At 44.6% G+C, this 14,077-nt stretch overlaps 3 protein-coding genes across 3 annotated transcripts; 2 read left to right on the plus strand and 1 right to left on the minus strand.

Annotated features, from left to right (window-relative positions):
* Nucleotides 1–2,974: 2,974 nt before the first annotated feature.
* CCR75_004307 (uncharacterized protein) lies at nt 2,975–6,071 on the plus strand (the record flags this gene model as incomplete). Its single annotated transcript, XM_067962393.1, has 2 exons — nt 2,975–3,045; nt 3,135–6,071. Exons 1-2 carry the CDS (start codon nt 3,010–3,012, stop codon nt 6,069–6,071), a joined length of 2,973 nt encoding a protein of 990 aa, XP_067822473.1. The 5' UTR covers nt 2,975–3,009.
* Nucleotides 4,645–7,364, minus strand: CCR75_004306 (uncharacterized protein; the record flags this gene model as incomplete). The annotated part of the gene is made up of 2 exons (XM_067962392.1): nt 4,645–6,581; nt 6,637–7,364. The coding sequence occupies 2 exons, from the start codon at nt 7,362–7,364 to the stop codon at nt 6,383–6,385; spliced, it is 927 nt and encodes a 308-aa protein (XP_067822472.1). The 3' UTR covers nt 4,645–6,382.
* Nucleotides 7,365–7,508: 144 nt separating this feature from the next.
* CCR75_004305 (uncharacterized protein) lies at nt 7,509–10,749 on the plus strand (the record flags this gene model as incomplete). Its single annotated transcript, XM_067962391.1, has 5 exons — nt 7,509–7,533; nt 7,622–7,858; nt 7,917–9,553; nt 9,625–10,410; nt 10,474–10,749. 5 exons carry the CDS (start codon nt 7,509–7,511, stop codon nt 10,549–10,551), a joined length of 2,763 nt encoding a protein of 920 aa, XP_067822471.1. The 3' UTR covers nt 10,552–10,749.
* Between the last annotated feature and the right edge of the window lie 3,328 nt (nt 10,750–14,077).

Raw genomic sequence — 14,077 nt, forward strand, 5'->3', positions numbered from 1 at the left:
TGATCTCATGGCAGTACGCACTAAGCGTACTGAAAATGACAAAACAAATGAGTTAGCAGAAGAGTTTCTGCTAACTCGAGAATCAATTATCCGTTTCGTTCAGGATTCCATTGCTAACGCAGTGGACCGACAGAAACGGAATGCGGACAAACATGGAAGAGCAAATGTTCATTCATTTAATATTAATGATCTAGTGCTACTCTCTACGGTAAACTTACCTAAGCGATTAGTCACTAATGTGGGTAGCAGTAAACTACTACCCAAGTTCATTGGGCCTTTCCGTGTACTGCATCGAAGAGGCAATGCGTACACAATAGAATTGCCACGTAGGATGCGAACGCATCCTACGTTTTACGTTGGTCGGCTCCGCCCGTACCATCAGTACGCGGCTTCTTCCGAGGACGGATGTGACCACCCTTTTCAAGAATCCCCAAAAGATTCTTGTGATCGCGAACCAGGTTCTCATGTTGAACCTGAAGTTTCTCATGCCGGTTCCGAAGATCCTCGAAACTACGATGAGCTGACGACAGCTCATCGCGAACAGCATGATAGTTCCGCTCGTACTCCAACAAGGAGTACGCACTCTTCGAACGGTCTTCCAACCGCTCGATATGGTGAGCCTGCACCGTCTGCTCCAACGAAGACGCTTGCCGCGCTCGTGGCCAAGTCCCTCCTCCAAAATATGTAGGAAGTGATCGATTTTGTCAATCTTAGACTCTAGATCCGACACACGGTTCGGATCTATTTTTTCCTCCTCCACCACAACCATTGGTGGATTACCACGGTGGTCAACGTTTCCTTGTGGAACGTATCCAGAACCACCGTGATGTGAAGGGGCAGCGAACGAGTTATCTTGTTTGCTGGCGCGGTTATCCACCTTCACATGACAGCTGGGAGCCTCGTTCCCAGCTGGTTGCTGACGCTGAGGGCCTCGTCCATCAGTATGACGAGACCCATCCGATAGTTCAAAAGGTCCATCGGAAAACACGCGACCCTAGCGCTTGAAAATCGATTGCAAAACGCCAATCAAATCCCGCATCTCAATAGAGATGCGAGCCCTCCCTCAGGGCTAAGAAAGGGAATAGACATCCCCTTTTACTCTCTTCGTGTTGTCAACACAACACGCACAGGGATCACCCCACGTGAGGCATGAAAGCCCAGCCTCACGTGACAACTGATGCAATTTATACCTTGCACCAGTTGGAGTTCGTTTCTCAAACTTAACGCGAATCGCGTTAAGTCTTTGAAGCCAAGCTTCGCGTCCAATGTCTTTGACATTGCGAATGAACGCACTCCAAGCTTGCATAAGCGAGACTTTATCTCGCTTATTGTTGCCACTATACCATCGATGCTTTAGAAAACATCGAGATAGAAATCTTCCTCAGCGCGAAAGTTCTTCGCGCTGGGATCAAGGCCATGTAGCTTTGTCGCAATAAATAAGGGATATTTATTGTGAGGAGTCGTCTCTCCAGACAAGATATTGATTAGCCGTTCTGGCAAAAGCCACGGCTTCTTTTCAGGGGAGAGATGAGAGATTTTATTGTATCAACTCTCCTGAAAGGTACCCACTGAAGCAGAGGTACCACAAGAACTTTTATTACGATCGCTTACGCCATCGTCATTACCTTGCACAGAAACAGGTGCAGGTGACCGTACGGGAGACGGAACGGGCGATGAGGGATCATCCTCATCGTAGGAACCAAATAGACTATAAACTTGTCTATCAGAATGAGCCCTCTCATTCGAAGGCTCATAGTCAGCCGCCTGACGTCTATCAGGCGACTGTTCTATTCTCCCCGAGTCGGCCATTTCGTCCGACTCGCATTCGTAGTCGACCTCCAAAGAGGAGTCGCGTTCACGTGGTGAATCACCGTGTGCACCCGCAACATCTAGTTTTGCGCGAGAAGAAAGTACTACAGCAGACGGAACGTCTGCCGCAAGAGACTTTAGTGCGTCATTCGCGGCTGCATGAACCGCAGCCGAAGGCTCCGCACTACCAGCACCCCGCATGGATTTATTCTTCATGCGATGGAATTTAAAATGATGGTTCTGACCAATCAACATATTTTGTTAAATTAAGTGGTCACATAGTGACCACTCCATGCAATGGCAGTCAAAGTGATTGTCGTTTAAGGGAGGGGTGATGTAACGGGGTGTATCGCTACATGAAATTAACACTTAAAGGTTGTCAATTAATATATTATCTAAAAGGTAGATAATATTTGGAGAATATTACTTTATATAGTAATATTTAGAATTCTTATCCACAAATAGGTATAGACCATTAAACCTATTTATTCCGCAGACTAATCAGCTGTAAACGTAAACAAAGAGAGAGAGACAGATGAGATTTCAATTGCATGTTTAGTATGCCTTCCTAAGGCTTGCGCATTGATTTGTAAGAGATAGAAGCCTTTCAAAGGGATTTACTCTTCGGCACAAGTTGCCACTTGGTTCTACGAACCCCTATTGCTCCCTGAGTTGTTAAACCCATTAGTTCTATAGAACTAAGAGACTCTCCGAGTCTAAAAGTCTTCCTCTGACTTAGGAGCGAGGTAGCCCCGCTACCTGGTAGCACTCGCAGTCAATCTGCTGCCAGATTTATATCCACCATAATATATGGGATTTAAGTAATTAACTATTTTAGAATAGGATAAAAAGGTATATTACCCATAAGGTAAATGCACCACCACAACGGTTCTCCAACCCCATTACATCTAAAATGTGCAAGGCACACCCAAATAGATACGTCTTTCATTTCTTTACGCCAGTTTCTTACCATAAATAAAGCACATTGTAAGTGGCCAACCTACCGGTTTGCTACGTGATAGCGTTTCTTGAAGGTGTCTGGTTGATGCGAAATAGGAAAAAAGCGTTTTTGCATTGCTCAATTATAAGCAAGCCATCAAAATTAAAGAAATTTGTGTAAAACACGGTACTACTGACTTCGCGCAGCCTAATAAATTAATCATAGCCCTGCGGACGGCTCAATTAGAGAGAGTGGCGAGCATGTATCATGGTGCCGCTCGCGATCGCGGTGAAAAGGTGATATGCATTGCCCTCTTTTGCCTTTTTTTCGGACCTCTTACAAGCTTTCACGTCGGATCTCTTTCGTTCTGAATTGCATTTCACAGAAGCGTCAGCGCCTTACGCCCCCACCCAACGAACTTTGGATGGAAGCGGTCATGAACAAGATAAAAAAAACGGATGGGTGCAGTCTTGATCCAGCCGCAGCGGTCGATGAAGTGGCCGCGTCGTCAGCTGCGGCTTGGCAGGAAAGAGCGATGTGTGGCTACTCCCAAATGTCGATGCCTCTGGGACCGAAGTACTACGCCTCTACTTCAAGCTATAATGTTAGACCTGCAGAATGTTCTTTATCGTTCACGGAGGGGCCATCAGACAGCTCAAATGCTTATCAAAATCGGAAAAGTTTTGCAAATTTTTCAGATAAGATGATAGATGGAGTGCATAGGAGCCAAGACAGACATATTAATGAATTTACTGGATATCAAGCAACAGTAATGCCTGGTTCCAGGGGTAGCCAGAAAGATGCGGTAGCAATGTCTTCTGGTTTGCAAAGGATGAAGAGAAAAGGATTGATATTATATCAGGGTGATGCGGCTGACGAAGCTGCAGCATACCAAAAGAGGCTAATACACGAAAAGTTTCCCATTGAGGGTCGAATTGTTGACAGCTCAAGTGAAAGGCAGCTATATCAAGGCGATAGGTCAGAAACGTCTACTTTGAGTGAGATGGGTACGACATACAAGCGAGACAGAAAGCTGCCTTCTAGACTGGAAGACATGTTAAGAGAGCAGGTAAATTTGGACGAGTCTATTCTCTTGGATGCGATTGCTGTTGCCATGGAGGATCTCACTCCCGAAAAAGAAGCTAACTTAGTGGCCAGGGGACGATGCCACTTATGTGGATTAAGCAAAACTCGCTTACTGCCTGTAGTGAACTTCTGTCCACATGCTGATGAAAACCATTCGCTTTGTAGAGAGCACTTGCGTAGCGTTTATCGAGTGCGAATGGAAGCTTTGTTTGTTGGTCGAAACGGATCTGCGCCCAATCGACGCCTCTTCCGTTGCTTGATGTGTACGCGAGGTTGCCCGTGCTCCGGGTGCACAGCGGAGAAAGCGCAGGATGTACAGAACTATAGACGGTATCTCTTCGACACGTTGCGATGCAATGGACATGGCTTGTTCAATTCAGCCATGAGCGATCAAGCAACAGATGCTGCTTTTGGTGCAACTTCTACGAGTGCAATGGAAACGAGCATAGTATCAACTTCTGAAAGTCGATTAACTTACGGAATTGCTCCGACAATCAATGGTCGCCAGTACGGACAGCATTCACCCACATCATCTCCGGGGGATCGCCGTCTTACCTATCAAAATGGAACATTCAGTCTCAGCGCTGAGTTGGAAAACATGCAAGATGGACGCAGGCACGTGCCAATTCAGCAATTCGGGTATGAGAAAAATTTAGCGAATAATTTTAAGCGCCACGAGGCATTTTCTGCCACTATGCAGGCACAGCCAAAGTCTCCACGTCAGCGTCCTCCTCTCCCAAAGCGTGCAGCCAAGGATACCTCTAGTAGTATGCTCGTTGTGATGGCAGATAGCGCTCATGTCAGTGGCTCTTCTCGATTGGTGCCACCTCAAGTTCAACAAAGCTGTGCAAATTCTCCTTCAGCCGCAACTGTTTTAAATTGTGCCGAGTCAGAGAAATCTTTGGTCCAGCTGTTAAATTCGTTAAATCAAGGCGGAAATTCGGTGAACTCGACTGAACGGAATGTTTTTAACGAAACGAGTAAGGATAGTAGCTACCGTTTGGACAACTCGCACTTCATTGCAAACGAAATTGCAGTGACGAGCGAAAGCAGTGGAATCACACTTAGTTCTAACAATGCGAAAACCGATACAATATACTCTGGTCATGGCATTGCTGGCCGGCTTCGCCGATACCAAGATCATTCGTCCCCGAACTTAAAGCATTTAGGTGACGGCTTTCATCATGATGTATTCAATGTTAACACGCAATCTGTCGATGAGGCTCTGGCAAGCACGCGAACGACTAGTAATAACGATGTCAAAGACAGTCTGTCTTCTTGCAATATAAAATTTACGGCACGAGACGATGGGAACGTTGAGCAGCGTGACAAAAGTGCTATTAAAAGAAAAGAAACTGAGCTAAAAGCGAGATCAATGCCAAGCTTGAAGCTGAAAGGCCATGAGAAAGGCAGCTCGCATACAGTCGGGAAAAAGGAAACTCAGTCCTTGCCAAAGTCATTGTCACCACCAAGTCATCGTGAACCAAGACGTCAACGCAAACATCTCTTGCCAGGCGAGATTGCACCACCAGCGAAGCGAAGAACGCCAAAATCTGGCCCTGCCATTAAGAGGGGTAGAGGAAGACCGCCTTCACGTGCTAAGCACGGGCACAAAGATGACCGGAAGTCAAAGCAAAAGCCTCGTGTGGAACAGGATGAGAAACAAGACGATTACGAGAGTGGCTCGGAAAGTGAGCTGGATGCAAACTTGGACTTTTGTGAGGTTTGTCAGGGTGCCGGCAATCTGGTCTGTTGCGATAAATGCCCACGCTCCTACCATTTACAATGCCTACACATGACGGAAAGTGATTTGCCCGAGGGCGATTGGCAGTGCAATGAGTGCAAAAAGCCGTCACGGTTTGACGCCTACTCTGCCGCTGTGGCCTCTGAGAGAAATTTGCTCGACAAATGTTTAAAAGTTGTTGCGTGTTTGAAGTCTCATCCATTTTCAAAGCCATTTCTATCGCCTGTAGAAAATGTACCCCTGTACACGCGGGTAGTGAAACAGCCAATGGATTTGTCAAAGATTGAGACTAAGCTGAAATTAGGTGCCTATGTCAGTGACAGTAACCGAGTGGCATCTGAATTGGATATCACCCACTTTGCTAATGACGTTCGGTTGATGTGGTCGAACTGTAAGCTATTTAATGACGACGGCTCTGGCATAACGCGTGCTGCTGATATCCTATCCGCTGGATTTGAGCGCTTGTTTCGAGAGTCGATTCAGCCGCATTGACTCCATGAACGAAATCTTGAAGGCTAGCAAATACCCAACAGCTGCAGCACATCAACGTTCTGTGAATTAATAGCGCCGTGAAGGAATGCATGGCTGCGATTCGTTTTGAACGAGGGCGTCATTATAAGACAGCTCAACATTGAGTCATATTAGTATTATTACGTTTTGTTCAGAATAGCTTCAATTAAGTTTTGGCCTAAAGAGCAGTATTTTGCATTAAATGCATTAACGTCCGTAAATTTTCACCAATCAATATTCTCGACGGGTGCGCAAACATTTAAGGCACTATTATAAAAATGACGAAAGCTCTTTTATTTTCCAAAGAACGACGTGAGCAACTTCATTCCCGTACGATCGACATTAGCAAGCTTGCTTTTCTTTTTGGCACCACTCACGCTCAATCCTTTCGGCCGCTTGGGCCCGTTGTCGGTTGCCTGACGCCGGTCAAATCGTGTGAACGCATCATGTGGGGCAATCTTCGCCTCAGACTTCGCTTGCTCCACGCTGCATCTACAAGAGACTCTCAGCTACATTACATAAAATCTTTTAGTCAGCCACGACGTACTTGTATGTATTGCAGAGCGCCTCAACCCATTCGTTCGACAAGTAATCACCTATGACATCAATAGCTTCACGATAATAACTCGCAATGTCCTCTTGAGTCACAACGGTCTTCAATTCCTTCTTCGGGTACCCTGGAAGATAAACGCTTTCATCGATCGCCGAGGCGTGCTTACTTGCGTCAAGCTTGTGCGTTGCCAGCACCAGCGCCACTTTCTCCACTTTTGCCTTCAGCCAGCTGATAACCTTGCTTTCATTGATCTTAATATACAGATCGTCAATTCCTCTCTCAACTCCATCCAACTGTACATCACACAAGACATTGATCGTCTCAAGTCGAAAGGTCTGAAGCTGCAGCAGCCAAGTGTTGTTGTCCCGCGCCAGTAAGTCGTAGACCGATAAAAAACGCGTTCGCTGTCCAGACGCTGCATCCAGTAGCAAAAATAGTGAATCGATTGGCGTGAAGACTATCAAAGCACCGTCCTGCACCACAGAGTTTCCAACAAACCAGCTGCGGGATCCACCAATGCTTTGCAGTCGCTGCAGCTCCAAAAGCTGATGCCTGCTTCTGTCTAAGGCTAGTTGTCGCGACCGTGTCGACTCTGTACTGGGGCGAGAAGTCCACACATATAGAGAGGTAAGAGGATTATCAATTGCGTCTGAGTGAAAGCGCCCAAAATTGACAGTTAACGGTAGCGTCGACGGTACCAGCGCGAGCAACTTGCGCCCCATGAAACAAAAGTTGCCAGGCTCTCCTGCCTCCAAAACTCGACATATTAAAAAAGCAAAATAATATTTTTAAATAAAACAGTTTTATTAAAATATGTGCGGCTGGTGTACAGTTTGGCTGGAAACCTCACACCATGGAAAAAAAAGATGTGCCGAGGCAGAGTTCCATTAAGTATGGTGAGCCGTAATAGTACTTTGCTAATACAGCGAGAAGCTCATCTATGCATTCTGCATCGTCGAAAGGTCTTTTTTTAGTGCAGGGGCAGCACCGTCGGCCAATAAGCGGAAACCCACAGACGCCGATGTGACGAACTCCTTTCAGACTCCAGACAAGGCGAATAAAAAGCGAAAAGTGGGGAAAACGAAGAACAAAAGAATCGATTCGGTAAAAAAATACGATGAAAATGAGAAGGCATTTGTGAACGAACTTCAAGGCGTTAAGATGATTACAGAAGGTGAAGGAGACGAAGAGGAAGATACGAAAAGCAAGATGAAACGTACGTTTAAGTCGAACTCGAGGCATCACAGTTTTTGCTAATATTGCTGACTTTTTAGCTGGCCGACGTCGTCTGCGGCAACGCGCCGTGGCGGAAGAGGACGAAGACAGTGACGTGAATCTGCCCATGGATACAAGCAAAAGGAAGGAGAAAGTGACTGACACTTCTTCACGACCATTGAGTTCAGAAAGAGCTAAGGTTCAAGGAGATAACAGGAAAGTGAAAGCGACTTATCCTGCAGTGAAAACTTTTTGTGGTCAAAGAGCAGATTTAGAGAAAAACCCGGAGATGGCAAAGGAACTTGTGAATGCTGACGAAATTGATCAGTTAAAGACGAACAAGGCTAAAAAAGCGAATAATGAAGCTAAAAGAAATGAGAAAGCGTGTATCAAGGATACAGCTGTGACTGTTGTGGAAACACAGACGAGCTTTTTTACAGCAACTTCTAGCCAAAAGCTTAAAGCCAAGTCTACTGTTGTTGACGATTTAGAAATATCAAAGACACTGAACAAGCTGAAACCCGACGACGTTGCAGAAAAGAACACAGGACTTCGTATAGAATCTCGAGAGGTTCCGTACTTTGAGTTGGCGCACTTATTCGCCAACATTGAAGAAGTCACAGGTCGTCTTGTTATCCAAGACTTGCTCACAGCATTTTTTCGTGACGTCATTCTTCGATCACCGAACGATTTATTAGCTTGCCTCTATCTTTGCGTCTGTGTGGACTTGGCGCCGCCTTTTGAGAACCTAAAAATCGGAATAGGTGATGCCATTTTGATGAAAGCCATTAGTGAAGCTACCGGTGCTGGCCTAAAATTTATTAAAGGCATGTATCACAAGGAAGGCGACCTCGGCAAGGTGGCACAAAAAGCGCGGTCAAAACAACAGACACTATCGTTTACGTCACCAAAATCCGCGACGTGGAATGAGAGTGGACTTACTGTGCAGCATGTGCACCAACAGTTTGTCAAAATTGCAAAAATGGCTGGAAACAATTCACAGCAACAAAAGTGCTCAATAATTAAAGGATTGCTTGTGAAGTGCGAAAAAGAAAAAAAAGATAAAGGTGCATTGTCTGCTGAGGGCGCCAAGTACATAATTCGTGGCCTCCAAGGTAAGCTTCGGATTGGGCTTGCGGAAAAATCGATCTTGATGGGAATTGCATACGCATTTATGACGGACAAGGAGTACAAGGACAAGGAGAAACAACAGGAGGCTCTTAATTCTGTGAAAAAGGCATTTGCGGAGTGTCCAAGTTATAACGCCTTGGTCGCTGCATTTTACGATGTCCAGAAGACATCTTCTAGTGCCCCTTTTCTATGCGTGAATAATTTTAAACAGGTTGCCGAAAAGTGCACACTAACTCCCGGTACACCCGTCTCACCGATGCTAGCGCGTCCAACAAAGGCGTATGCCATGGTGTTTGATCGCTTTGAAGGGAAGCCATTTACCTGTGAGTACAAATATGATGGTGAACGTGCTCAAATACACATACTTTCAGACGGAAAAATTGCTATATTTTCACGGAATTTTGAGAATTCCACCGAGCGATTTCCTGACGTCAAGCTTGCCATTTCCAGTGCTGCAAAGAAGACATTAGTTTCAAACTGTATCGTTGATGCAGAGGTAGTCGCTATCGATCGATCCACCAATAAGCGTCTTCCTTTTCAGATTCTTAGCACACGCTCTCGCAAGGTAAGCTGCTTGTTATTAAGCTGAAGTGTCATCATTGCATTTGATGTTCCTTTTTCTAAACTTTCTTTCAGAATGTGAAAGTAGAAGATATAAAGGTTCCCATTTGCATTTATGCATTTGACTTGCTGTATTTAAATAATGTGTCGCTCCTGGGCGTTTCGTTGGCCCAACGTCGTGAAAAGTTGCGCGAGCTGTTTGAAGTACATCCTGGTACCTTTGAGTTTGCAACTTCATTAGACGTCAAAGATTGCGTCAATGTCAAGAATAATTCAGAGGCGATGGAAGAAGCGGTTGATAAAGTTCGCAACTTTTTAGAGGAGGCTGTACGTGAAAATTGTGAAGGCTTGATGGTAAAGACTCTTGAAAAGGAGGCGACGTATGAACCAGCTAATCGTTCCCACAAGTGGCTCAAACTTAAAAAGGATTATTTGGATGGCATTGGAGATTCAGCTGACCTTGTTCCGATCGGCGCTTTTTATGGCCGTGGAAAACGTACAGGCGTTTACGGCGCGTATCTGCTGGCATGTTACGATCCGGACACAGAGATGTACCAACCAATTACGAAGCTTGGTACAGGGCTGTCTGATGACGTTTTAAAAAAATTCTATGACCTGCTAAAGGAAAAGGTCGTGAACAAACCTCTAACTGATTATGCTATTGGCGAGGGCATCAAGCCTGATGTTTGGTTTGAAGCAAAATATGTGTGGGAGATTTTGGGCGCAGATTTGTCGATCTCGCCAAAGTACACGGCAGCCATGGGTCTTGTGGCCAAGGATAAAGGCATCTCGCTCCGTTTTCCCCGCTTTCTTCGCATCCGTGACGACAAAAACTCGACTCAAGCGACCACTTCAGTTCAGGTACGAAATAACAAGTGTATCAGATTACCAGTACTGATTGTGTCATGTTTGATGCTCTCATAGATTGCCGATCTCTACCGAGCCCAAGGTATCACGAGTGTTGTTAATGTCGAAGAAGAGGATGATGACATGCTTATCTAAACGTCAAGACGCTAAATTTACTAAATTCAGCTTAGTTACTGGGAAATTTGTTAATTCATTACTTGCAAGCGCAGAAAGTAATAAAAGATTTTTGAAGAAATTGTATAAATGAGACGACGGATTAGGAGCATTTACAAAGTGATCTTATTTGTCAATCGTTAAATAACCGTCACACACTGGAGCTTTCACGGCTCTTACCGCGCAACTGAAAATATCGAGACTATCATTGTTGGCGACAAAATTAATATTATCATCCTAATGTGTGCAAATGTCAGATCTCGGACAAGGATAGATTTTTTTTGCGCTTGTACTAAAATAAGGCTTATACTTGAATGCTTGTCAGCTTATTTATTATCTAATGCGCGATTTGCAAGTGACGCGTGGACTATTGCAACATTTAAGTCAAGCACAGCATGTGGTTAATACATTTGCAAGTGCCCATTCTTCAATATTAAATATGCTTGGCTTGAATTCTTATGGAATTACAAATACTTGAAAAACATCTGCGCTTTCGTGTGTCGAGAACATTAAGATTTCTCTTTTGGTCGTTTGCTCGAGTTGTAGCTGAAGGTTACGCTCAACACTGTTACCAGTAGGTAAAAATATTAATAAGGTCTCACCATCATCTTTTGAGCCAAGTTTGCAGTGATTGTCCGGACTCACCACCATCTTTTGAGCCAAGTTTGCAGTGATTGTCCGGACTCACCACCTGCAGCCCAGCTCGCAGATAGGCTGGCTCATCGTCTTCATTTTTATGCGCAAGCGTTTTTTACCGCTGTCGATCCTGCCTTATTGGAAGATAAAATGTTTTTTACAAACGCGAAGCAATATGATAGCATTGCACCTACTGTCGCATCCCAACGATGTACGCTTCCTTCACAATTGCGATAGCCTTAGCATTATCTTGCAAATCAAGCTCTTGCCGAGCGAGAAAAAAATAGATTTTTCAAACGATTAAGTCTGTTTCTTGCAAGCTAGAGAGAATTCGGATGGGTCTCCAATACTGCAACGTGCAGTCAAGCGCAAGACGTCGAGGCACCCCAGATTTAATTGTTGGCTTCTGGCAAAATCGTCTCCGTCGAAGCTTTTAACAACTTGCAGTAATCTCGTTCAATTAAACAGCGCAGCCGTGACACAGAATGCGCTGTCACTCCAAGCAGATCCCACTTTTTTTCAATTGGCGACTAGGTTCTCATATACAGTTCGCTGCAGCCTATGGTCAGTTCCAGTGCATGAGTTTTCTAGTACATCACAGCGATTTACAGTGTTGACTCGAAGCTGATCATCAGCATCGACAACTGGCGCGAAAACAGCAATGCAGAGTCAAAAAGAAGCTTTGATTAACGTGCAAGCTCAAAACTTCTACTGTTTGAGACATTGATATTATAAGAGTGGACCAGAAAGCAACTCTAAAAGGAGATCTGGCTTGAAAAATTACCGGGAAATTTTTCGACAATGTATGCCGCGTGTCGACGAATGTACGCCATTTTCATCAATAGACGAGGTAAACCCTTCTTTCCGAGCACCACAGTAGTTAAATTTGTAAGCGCCATAATAGCAATAGAGCATTGAACTGAACCGGTCCAAAAATGCTGAATTGAAAGTGTCGTCGTGCGTGGATGTACAAAGCGGGGATAACATAGAGCAATGATACTATCCTCTGACTGCTTGCATACGTCGAAAAGCACATTGGATGGCATTTCTTAACAGCATCAACACAGTCGTGGGGCCGACACCGCCTGGCACAGGAGTGATGGCATGTACAACTTGAAATGCCGCATCAAAATCTACGTCTCCTACAAGACGATATCCACTCTTCTTTGTTGTATCCTTTACCGAATTCATACCGACATCGATAACTGTAGCACCGGATTTCAACCATTCTCCTCCAGCAAAATTCGGACGTCCACCGGCTGCAATGACGATGTCGGCTTCATGCACGCGCGCCTTAAGATTTTTAGTATGCGAGTGGCAAATAGTTACCGTAGCGTTATGGTGAAGACATAGTAGCGACACGGGCAGACCGACGATCCTGCTACGGCCAAGCACTACGACGTGCTTTCCTTCCAGTGAGATGTTGTGATGATCCAACAGCTCCAAACAGCCGACAGGTGTACATGGGCAGCGCAAATGGCGCATCCTCATACTGAAAGACCTTTCTGGTTGCCAACTGAAAAAGCTTGGCGTGATTCTCGGGGTGCAGTCCATCCACGTCCTTCGAAGGGTCAATATTGACAAGAATGGCACTTTCGTCACAGAATGATGGAAGTGGAAGCTGTACAATGATACCGTCCACATTATCGCGCTTGTTTAGCTGCTTAATAGTGGCCAACAGCTCGTTTTTTACCTCTTCATGGAAATGGTCTTCATCCGACGAAACTTCAATTTTCCAAGACTTGATACCAACTTTCGCACATGTTCTTCTGCTTCATGCGCGCATAGGTGGCAGAATCCCTGCGGGATCCCACGACCACGATTGCTAGCCCTACAAGTCGGCCGAAACGCTCTTCAACTGCGCACTCTGCGGCTGTAGTTGCTGTGTGCACATAAGTTCGCTTGTGGCCTTCCCGTCTAGCACATCGGGAATCTTTCGGGTCGCCACCATTTGCTTAAATGTAGGTTTCAATTTTTCAACAGATATATTTATGGAAAGAACACTTTTATTTATATTTAAAATTATTATTTAATTTTTTGTTGTTGGAATATTTTGTAATTGTTCCGGAATTTTTCTTAGCAACTATTTGATTAATTTTATTATTATTTGGTGTTTTTATAAAATAATCAAAGTATTCAAAAAATTGAATATTAAAAATATTACTACTATAATAATATATTTAGGGCGTCGGTATAGCGACACCCATTTTGATAATCTTGGCTTCTCCTCTGTAGGATGGTTGACCAGGGACAGGCTCGATATCGAGTGCTTGTCTTCCGAACTTGTGCAACCATTGGTTGGTGTATTCCACCATGGGCGCAACCAAGCCAAACTTTCCTAACATTGTCAGAACTATCCTTTTTGGACCTCCTTCTCTTAAGTGCATAACCCTCCTGCTAGGCGACGTTTTTTACTGCTTCCTATGCAAGGTCAAGGGAAATATAGGCGCAGTTTGAAGGTGAGTTAAAAGACATTATTGCAGTGGAAGTAGATTATGCAACTACAAAAAATGGGGTGAGTTATTTGAGTGAGTTATTTGAAGCAAAATTCTGTTTTGGTGCATAGTATGTATTAAAATAGCTGTACCAGCTGCTAGTACAGAAGTGAGGTGTCGCTATACCAAAATGGGGTTGTCGCTATACCGACGTCTTATATTTATTATTAATTATTTTATTCGAAATTGAAGTCGTGAACATCGCTCATGAATGATCGGGCATGAAGCTCACAAGTACACGTGTGTTGAGCATAAAATGAGAGAAATCTTCGTGAATTGTAGTGAAGGGTTAAGTGCGACTGGTCGCGCGGGTAGCTCAGTGGAGAGCGTTCGATTGCAGCTCGAATGGTTTATTCAATATAAAATAAAATATTTTA

The sequence above is a fragment of the Bremia lactucae genome (genome assembly GCF_004359215.1).
Source record: "Bremia lactucae strain SF5 chromosome Unknown BlacSF5_NotPlaced_17_SHOA01000003.1_2250557bp, whole genome shotgun sequence".
NCBI classification, from domain to species: Eukaryota; Oomycota; class Peronosporomycetes; order Peronosporales; family Peronosporaceae; genus Bremia; species Bremia lactucae.